A 10624-nucleotide genomic window follows, 5' to 3' on the forward strand; every position below is an offset into this window, starting at 1 on the left:
GAAGTTCCATCTTAGCTGAGTCATATCTGCCGCCCATGCTTGGATCTACAATCTCCTCAATATTCCACGACTACCTTGAAGCTTCACCATCAGCATGCATCATGATCTTCTCCCTCACCAGCGAGTCCAATCTATTATACTCTTTCGCCAATCCGCTAGTACCAGAGCTATGCTGCGTACCTGTGGGACTCTTTCCTGTAACCATTTCTAGCACCACAATCCCATAGCTATAGACATCAACTTTAGAGGTGATAGGACGATTATAAACCCACTCAAGAGTATGTTATGACGCTTTACGTCGCAATGTAAAACCCACTCTAGGCACTATTCATGCAAATAAGCTAGGCCTTTCGCAGTGCCCACTGCAATATCAAACCTCTTTTTCCAATCAAGTTCGTTAGAAGTAAGTTTTTCTGCTAAGGATCCATGCTCCATGTACTCGTACACCACAAGCCTATGCTTTCCCTCTGCGCAGTAACCCCAGATGTCTATCAAGTTCATGTGGTTAAGCCTCCCTATGGTATTTACTTCTATTAGGAATTCAGCTTCTCCTTGGTTAGCTTCGTCGAGTCTTTTGATTGCTGCAACTCGCTTATCGGGCAGTATACCTTTGGATACTACCCCTCCCCCTCCTCGTCCAATCACTTCAACGAATCCCCGTGTGGCCTTTTTCAGCTCAGAAAACTTGAATCGCTTGAATCTAGACATCAGGAGGTGTCCTTCTGCAACTGGGTCGGAATTCTTACTGCTCATAAACAGGGTAAAGAACGCCAGGAAAATGCAGGTTACCTCTAGGCCTCCCACTGCAGTAGTAAACCAAAGCAAAAGCTTCAGTATCTTATTTTCATACGTTCCTCTAACTGGCCTGCCAAGTTCGGCTGTGCAATTCAACCATGATTCGGCGGCATCCAGCGTCTTACTATAGACAAAACCAACTTTGGGTAATCTTAAATACAAGTCTCCCTCAAAAGTTGGTGTAAGTTGTCCATTGAATAACTCATACTTGGGGTAACATAAATAGCCACCGTAATCTGCTTTAACTACAAATAGGAAACCTTTGCAACTACACGTCGTTAGGCATTCGTTTTCACAGTGTTGTAAGGTCACATTAGGCAGGAACTCTAAATCAATCAAAGCCAAAGAAATGAAAATGAGAAAGTTGGACAAAACTAGACAGCTTTTCATGACTCTGATTGCAAGCGAGATTGAATTCTGCTTCACACCCAAAAGACCAATCAGTTAGATCTTTGATCTTGAATCCTTGCAAGCAAGAGCATCTTCTGCCGGAAGCATGATCATAACTACAAACACTATTGGGCCCACATATGCCATGAATCGTGCATGGATCCGACACCGCTTGCCATGTGACAACCGAATCCCACCCGTCATTCATTGCTTCCAGGCTGTATAATTTAAGGTTACCATCACGATCAAGAGTTAATCTTCTCTGAGTTTTCACACCAAAATCTGTAGCTAGGATCTCCAAATGATCAGATGTCCAGAAATAGCCTGACTCGTTCAGTACTGCAGCTCTACTAGAGTTGTAAATAGACCTTCCGGCATGTCCAGGATCACTAAGCTCTGGATCAGGCCAGTAGAGACTGGATACAACAGGACCTTGGTATAACAGATGAAGGACATTATCGTTGTCAAAAAATAGCTTATAGTAGCCAGAAGAGTAGTCTACTTTGCTTGATAGTGATACAAGGGTTGAAATCCTGGTTAGCGTTTGTTGTGGAAGAAGAGTATCTGTTGGTGAATCAAAGCTCTGCCAGATGAAACCACTCTGAGAATGATTTAGAACAAGATTTCCGGTGTTTTGGAGCTGTAGTTGCAATTTCGAGGACTCTAAAGGGGTCGAGGCTGCTGTTCTGGTGGCCCAAACGGTTATACCGGCAGAGTTTGTTAGGCGAAGCTTGCCATCTTTCAAAAGCTAAAGCTGTGAACCTGTACCATCAACCGGATCATCTCTGTTTGCCATCCAAACAACGGTCGGAGCTGAGAACCTTGTTAACCATATGGCGAAGCAGAAAGCGTTTTCACCAACCGGGAATAAGACATATATATATATATATATCATTATTCATATATCATTATTCTCTTTTAAAACATGATACGATATTCATATATGCCGAAAACAGAGTAGGAATGGCACACCAAGTATTTGTGAAAAAGTTCCTTAGAACTGTAAATTGTATTGTAGCATATTTGTGCACAGTGCTCTGTGCAGTAGTGACTATTTATAGAAAATGTACATAACAGAATGAATCGAATACCACTAATATTGTGACACATAGCAAGTCTAATTATTCTATTTGTTATAATGAGATTCGGCTTATACCTTCTCAAATGTTCTGGAATATTAGTGCCGATTTCCTGAAGATGATGTTGCCTTATTATCCCCCCTCGATTCAAGCGGAACTTGCACCAAGTGTGAGACTTGATCGAAGAAGTATAAAGCGAGCAGTGGATAACGGTTTGGTGAGAATATCAGCTATTTGGTCTTTGCTGGAAACAAATGCAACATGAAGAAATTTTGCAGCAACCCTTGCACGGACAAAATGATAGTCCAAATCAATATGCTTTGTCCTGGAATGCATAATCGGGTTCATGGATAGATATGTGGCACCGATGTTGTCAAACCATAAAGTGGGAGGTTCTGAAAGACCAACACCAAGTTCTTTTAAAAGTGACTGCAACCAAAGGATCTCACAAGTAGTATTAGCAATAGATTTGTACTCAGCTTCAGTAGAAGAATGAGCAATAGTGGGTTGCTTTTTAGAGCCTCATGAAATTAAATGATTTCCAAAATAAATATAGAAATCTCAAGTAGACCGTCTATCATCAAGACACTCGGCCCAATTAGCATCAGAAAAGGTAGTTAATTTAGTAGAAGAAGAGGAGGAAAAACATAAGCCAAGCTGACGTGTATTATTAAGATAACGAAGAATTTAACAGCTGACCAATGTGGAAGACGAGGATTATGCATAAATTGACACACACGATTGACAGCAAAGAAAATATCAGGACGAGTGAAGGCAAGATATTGAAGACTTCCAACGATACTACGATACCATTGTGGGTCCTCATATGAACAACCATCAAAAGCAGTGAGTTTTTCTGAACTAGACATGAGCGTGGATACTACCTTACAGTTGTGCATATTTTTTTTTTTAAGTAAATCAGAAATGTATTTGGTCTGAGATAGAAAGAGACCCGAGGATGTCGTATGCACTTCAATACCCAAGAAGTAATGTAAGAAACCAAGATCCTTGACTGGAAAATATTTTTTCAAGCTAGAAATAAACTGCGAAATAAGTAAAGAACTCGATCCAGTGACAAGTATATCACCAACATAGATCAAGAGATAAATGCAATAAGATCTAGTGCGAAAAATAAAAACCGATGAGTCAGCACTAGAACACTTAAAACCAACGTGAGTAGTCTATCACTGAGTTTAGCAAACTAGGCTCTAGGAGCCTGTTTTGATCCATAGATAGACTTGGTTAACTTACAGACGTGTAGAGGAAAGTCTAAATTCACAAACCCAGGAGGCTGTTTCATGTAAACTACTTCCTCAAGATCTCCACGCAAAAATGGGTTTTGTATGTCTAGTTGGTGAAGAGCCTAGTGAGAGGAAATGACAACTGAAAGAAGTAGACGAATGGTAGTGGGTTTAACGACCGGACTGAAAGTCTCAAAGCAATAAATGTCTCTTTCACTCCATTTGACCATTTGCCACCATTGAGAATTGAGAGTACTGCTTTAGTGACTCTTGTGCCCATCGTGGACCAATGATCCTGGAAACACACAGCTGGGAATCCATATGGGCCATGGGATCCTAGTGGATTCGTGCTAATCAAAGCCTTCTTCACTTGTGTTTTAGAGAAAGGTTGGGAGAACATTGACCTCATTTTTGTTGTGAGTTTACTGGGCAAGGCTATGAGACACTCAGCTATGCCAATGGGGTTGGATAAGGTAAACAAATTTTGAAAGTATTGTTGGAACTCATGATTGATTTCCTGTTGACTTGTCAACTCCTGACCTGGCTCAGTGAAAATCTTGGAGATGGTATTTTGCTACTTGTTTGGTTGGCACATTTATGGAAGAAGGCAATGTACCTATCCCCCTCCCTAAGCCAGTTTTGCTTAGCTCTTTGTTTCCAATTAGAGTTTTCCTCTTCAAGCAGAATGTCCACTTCCCTCTGAAGGTCTATGATTTCAGCAAGCAGATGTCCTTCATTTTGTTCTTTGAGACGGTTTAACTTGTCAAATTTCGACTATAGGGATTCCCTGTTGCACTTGTGAAGATCTCTATACCATAGCTTCAGGCCTTCTTGATAGTTCCGTAGTTCTGAAAGAGTATTCTGCAACCCTCTCTACACCATGCCTTGGACCTGTGGTATTTTCCCAGGTTCTTTTGATCAATGTCTCACAACTCTCTCTTTTGCTCCACTTTGCTTCGAATCTAAAGATTCTTCCTTTCCTTGTCATACCCAACTTGTGATGGGTGGAAATGAGAAGGGGCCTGTGGTCTGATGATGCTGCTGCTAAGTGATGACCTAAGTGGTCCTCGAACTTTGCTGTCCAAGTGGAGTTTCCTAGCACCCTGTCAATCCTCTCTTGGGTGAACTGCCCACCCAATCTTTTATTTGCCCATGTGAATCTGTCCCCCTCATAACCAAGTGATCAGCTTATAATTTCGTCTTCCAAGCGTAGAAGCTGTCAAAGTAATACAAGGGTAAATCCCAAGATCGAATTCACAGGGACAATGGGAATTAAGCAAACCTTTTATAATCACAAGATAAAATATTGACGTTTATGGTGACAATAAATTTTAAAAAAGAATAAAGTCTTGAACTAAAATGTGGATTATTTACTAAGAAAGTGTGGACTGAGTTAAGAGTATGTTCAAGTATCAATTGTGCCTTTACGTCTACAACTAATCTAAACCAAGAACAAAGAACTTCAATCATTTCTAGATGTAAACTGAAATATGATCCAACAAGTTAATCATTGAAATTACATAATATTGAAGAAAATTCATTTGAAAATAGTTATAGGTTACTCATTGAATCCCAAGATCAAAATCTAGGCTATCATTTCTAAATTAGCAAAATGTTTAAAAATGATGAATCCTAACATTTCAAATTGTTGTACGAAGATAAATATAAAAGAATAAAAATATCAAGCTGAACAACAATCAAAATAATTTAAAGAAAATAAGTGTCGAAAGAAAAACTGTAGGAAAAAAATAAACTACGAAAAAAACTCTATTCTGAAATCCCTCTTAGAATGAACACCAGTAGCTGCCAAAAAGTAAAACTGCTGAGCAACACGGAAATGCCGAATAGCCAATGTTGACCGAAAGGTCTAGCAGACGAAAACGTAAAGCAAAAAAATGTAAAGAAGCAAGAAAATAAAAACCCTAGCCGACTAAGGCCACTGACTCCCAGCCGAATAGCCACACACTGCCAAGGAAAAGAAGAATAAAAACTAAAAAAAAAAAAAGAGTTTCGTCCGTCTCCCTCAAACGAAGAATGAAAAAGTAAAAATCTGGGAAGAAAAGTAAAATGTAAAGCTCTAAAAGCCCGCCCAGGTCTGAACGAAAAAAGAAAGAAAGACTAAGAACTAACTCTAGCACTAAACGACGAAAACGTAAAAAAAAAAAGAAAAAAGAAAAAAAAAAGAAAGACGCCCCTCCATCTGCGTTGATTTCCTCTGCAGGTCTCTTCGGCGTGCTCCAGCCGTGGCTCCAGTTTTGCTGCATTGAGGTATGGTCTACCCTCTATCATGCTCCTTTCGACACTCAAGTAAAAACAAAATAAACACGGAGAATAAAATCCCATGCCACCCGAAACTGCCCCTGCATCTTGTGTTGATTTTCTCTGCTGTCTTGCTCCACATTCAGTCGATTTTATTTTATTTTTTTAGTATTTTCATAATGCCCTGTAGTATATTAAAAGTATATTACTTTTAAAGGCAAATAGAACTTTATGTGTGCAAAATATTGGCATCAATTAATTTGACATTCAATACTAGAATTTAATATATAATTAAGTGCTTAATTCTCATTTGATAAAATAAATCATTCATTTAAGCAACTTAATTATGCAATTCTAACCCTTTATCACACTCCTAACTAGTTTTTTGCTATACTCTAGCAAATAAAGCAAATGAATTTATGTAAAGGTGAAATTACCAACTACAATTTGAGAAAATCTGAGAATCACATGCCATGAAATAGACTTGTTGAGTTTAAGAACATTAGAGATAGATTAATCTGAATTTTTGTATCAACTGGGAGATTTATACACTATTTAGTTAGTCAACCAAGGGAACTAAATGTAACAAAGTTTGCTTTCCTTCAAGTGCATGGGAATAAGGTTAGAATTCCAAGATAGACTACCAAGAGGCATTAACAGTTTCAATCATAACAGCTAATATGAAAAAACCACATGCTATTACTCTAATTCAAAACCATTGTAGTGACGGCTTTCACGCTATTACACTTTAAAAGACACCTACTTTCTTATTTAGTAAGGACCCCGGTAATAGGCAGTCTTTACCAATACACAAATGTAAATCCCTTTTCTTTTCTTTTTTTCTTTTTTAGCGGGAAATCCAGCCTATGAATGTGCAGTTACCCACACTTTCACAAGTCAGCCCTTACCACTAGTCTACCTAAATGATTTTTTTTTTTTGGATCCCTGGCTTGCCCCTTTTCTCATTTAATTCATTTCAGATTTCTTCCTAAGCCATTAGGATATGGTTCATTAGAGTCCCAAACAACCGAAGTGTAAATCAACAAACAATAACTCAATGTAGTCTTTCTAGGCATTCCGAGTAAGTGTTGTGTGTGTTAACAAAACTTTTAACATATTTCCCTTAGTTTAACAACTAAATAAAATGGATAAGTCCCTATTTTGACTATATTCATATTTGCACTACATTCCACATGTTCCATGATCTCAACAAATCATTTTTTTAGTTCACTTTTTAGCATGCAAAATTCAAGAATAGGGCATTTAATCTGCTTTGAACACAATACCAGCACTCCCCCATGGTGGACCAACATAAGTGTAAAGCATGCAAACAGAAAAATAAATTCTCTTCCACCCCCCAACTAGATTATAGCATTGTCCTCAATGATGCAAGAGAAATGAAGGAATTTACACAAAGAGAGAAGTTAAGGGGCAAAACAACCAAAAGAAGAACCAAATATTCAAAGGAAAATTGAAGGAAAGAGGAAAAGGAAGTACCTCGACAGCTTTGAAAGGAATGCAGCCAAAATAAAAATAAAAACTGAAGAGCAAAACAAAACAATGAAAAGAAATGGATAGATCAAGAACCATCAATTAGGATTAAGCAAATCTAGAGTAGATTCCTTAGGTGCAAAGTTAGAAATAAAAGGCTTGAGCCTTTGACCATTAACCTTAAAAATGTTACCATTCAGAGGATTCATTATCTCTATAGCACCATGGGGATGAACAGTTTATACCACATAAGGCCCGCTCCACCGAGACCTTAACTTACCAGGGAACAAGTGTAACCGAGAGTTATATAATAACACTTGTTGATTAGGCTCAAAAGTCTTACATTGGATATGCTTGTCATGGAAGTTCTTCATTCTTTCTTTGGACAACTTAGAGTTGTTGTAGGCATCCATCCTCAACTCATCCAACTCAGACAATTGCAATTTTCTCACACAACCAGCTTCATCAATGTTAAAATTACATTGCTTAATGGCACCATACGCTCTATCTTCCAGCTCTACAGGCAAATGACAAGCCTTACCATACACTAGTCTATATGGAGACATGCCCAAAATGGTTTTAAAGGCTGTTCTATAAGCCCATAAGGCATCAGACAATCTCAAAGACCAATCCTTCCTGTTTGGGCTAACTGTTTTTTCAAGGATGTTTTTAATCTCCCTATTTGTTAGTTTAGCTTGTCCATTGGTTTGAGGATGATAGGGAGTAGAGCTTTTGTGATGGATATCATACTTCTTCATTAAGGCCGAGAAATACTTATTACAAAAATGGGTGCCATTATCACTGATTATGGCTTTAGCCATGCCAAACCTTGCAAAAATGTTTTCCTTCAAAAATTTTAAAACAACTTGATGATCATTAGATTTGCAAGGGGCTGCCTCAACCCACTTAGAAACATAGTCAACAGCGAGCACAATGTATAAATAGCCATAAGAAGAAGGAAATGGTCCCATAAAATCTATTCCCTAACAATCAAAAATTTCAATCACTAGTATGGGTTGCATGGGCATCATATTTCTCCTAGTGATTCCTCCTAATTTCTGACATGACTCATAAGCTTTACAAAAACTAAAGGCATCCTTGAACATAGTTGGCCAAAAAAATCCACTTTGAAGATTTTTGGCCACTGTTTTGTGGGCTGAAAAATGCCCACCACAAGCTTCCATATGGCAAAAATTTAAAACACCAGAAATTTCATTATTGGGCACACACTTCCGAATGATTTGATCCGAGCAATACTTAAAAAGTAGGGATCATCATAAAAGAAATACTTAGCTTTAGCCTTCAACCTTTTGATGTCTTGAGCATTCCAATGAGGTGGAGTCTTTCCTATAACCAAGAAATTTACAAGCTCAGCATACCATGGTAAAGTCTCAACTGAAAATAATTGTTCATCAGGAAAAGAATCAGAAATTAAAGGAAACTCCTTAGAAACTTCAGGTGTAAGGCGACAAAGATGATCCGCCACCACATTTTCTACTCCTTTCTTGTCTTTTATTGTGAGATCAAATTCTTGCAATAGGAGTATCCATCTTACCAATCTTGGCTTGATGTTTTTCTGATGACTTGCAAAATTTCATATTGCAGATTCTACAAGTTCGCTCGAGCGGAGGCTTCTGGCCGCTCGAGCGAATTCAGGCAGATTCAAACGCTCGACTGCCGCTCGACAGGGAGCTTGAGCGGGTTGCTGAAAAACAAAGATCGCTTGAGCGGAGACATTGGCCGCTCGAGCGAAATCAGGCAGAGTCGAAAGCTCGATGTGCGCTCGATAGGACGCTCGAGCGAAATCAGGCAGAGTCGAACGCTCGACGCGCGCTCGACACCCCGCTCGAGCGAACATCGTATTTTGACAGATTTTAGGTTTTCCGCCATGAGACCATATAAAAACAATTTTTCACTCTAAAGCCGCGAGGTTTGACTGGAGAACACCTCTTGGGAGAGAAAAACATAGCTAGAGGGATTCAAATCATCTGTTTTTGGAGAGGAAATTTCAATTATTGCACATACGTTGGAATCATACACGAGCACGAACGGGAGAAAAGCATTGAATTGTTCCCTTGAGCTTTTGACAACGAGTTGCGGCTGCAAGGAGGATTTTTCAGTGTTTATTTTCTTCCCATCTTCTCAGAACAATTATGGTGAATTCGTTTATGTTGAATTCCATTTCTAGCATGAGCTAAATTTTCTTCATTCTAGGAAAACGATGTAACCTATTTTCGAACTATGCTTGATTGTGTATGCTAATTTAATGCAATTCTCTCTTTGTTTATCTGATTTATTCTGAATTTATTGCTTCTAATTAACTGGCCATTGATTAGATGATAAGTAATCTTGTGATTTGCTATCGAAAGAGGGAATCATAGGGTAGATCTTGGATATTTCAGCATAGGTAAGTATAGAGATCGAAAGAGTTATATGGACCTATGTAGTAATTAAATCATTGGTCTTATTACGTTCTTGATTATTGAATTTGCATATTCTTGTGTGAATTGATAACCAAGAGTCAATTCCAGTTGACTATCGAAAGAGGCTTTTGGATGAATTAGAGATTTGCTAATAGACAAAAGAGATTTAAATTAAATTAGTTGGATGAGAAAAGCATAGTGAAGAAGTAGGTGAAATCGATTTCCTAGAATTTTTCTTCCCATTAATTTGATCTTCGAATGTCAGTGTTATTTCGTTTGCATATTTTTGTTTGAGTTGATCTAGTTTAAATTGAAACTACAAAAATCTTAGTGATTCCTCTAGATAAAATCAAGTTTAGTATAATTTTGGTATTTGGCAAATGTAAGGTACTAATCCCTGAGGACGATACTCTTCTTATTACTTTAATATAAAACTACGATACTGTGCACTTGCAGCTTTGCACCGGTCAAGTTTTTGGCGCCGTAGCCGGGGATTGGTTTATTCTTATTCTTTTTGTCAATATCGATACAAAGGAATCTTGGTTTTAATTTAGAATTTTGTTTTAATTTGTTCTACAGGTGTGTTTTTGACATTGGATGCACCGTGCTAGATCTCGTGATATTATTCCTGTTGATCCGGAGATTGAAAGAACTCTTAGATCACTAAGAAGAAATAAGATACTAGCCATGGCTGAAGAAGATCGTGAGGTACTACCACGCACCTTGAAGGACTATGTACTGCCAGTTATGAATGGAAATTACTCGAGCATAATGCGCCAGCCAATTAATGCCAACAACTTTAAGCTCAAATCAGCTTTGATTAGCATGGTGCGGTAGGCTCAATTCAGCGGGTCGCCACTGGATGATCCCAATATTCATTTGGCAATGTTCTTGAAGATTTGCGACACTGTGAAGATCAATGGTGTTACTGAAGACACCATTAGAT

At 38.3% G+C, this 10624-nt stretch overlaps 1 protein-coding gene across 1 annotated transcript; it reads right to left on the reverse strand.

Moving 5' to 3' along the window:
* Positions 1-220: 220 nt before the first annotated feature.
* Positions 221-1495, reverse strand: LOC122317805 (putative receptor protein kinase ZmPK1). The gene has a single exon (XM_043134828.1). The coding sequence runs from the start codon at positions 1183-1185 to the stop codon at positions 325-327; it is 861 nt and encodes a 286-aa protein (XP_042990762.1). The 5' UTR covers positions 1186-1495; the 3' UTR covers positions 221-324.
* Between the last annotated feature and the right edge of the window lie 9129 nt (positions 1496-10624).

The sequence above is a fragment of the Carya illinoinensis genome, chromosome 8 (genome assembly GCF_018687715.1).
Source record: "Carya illinoinensis cultivar Pawnee chromosome 8, C.illinoinensisPawnee_v1, whole genome shotgun sequence".
Lineage (NCBI taxonomy): Eukaryota > Viridiplantae > Streptophyta > Magnoliopsida > Fagales > Juglandaceae > Carya > Carya illinoinensis.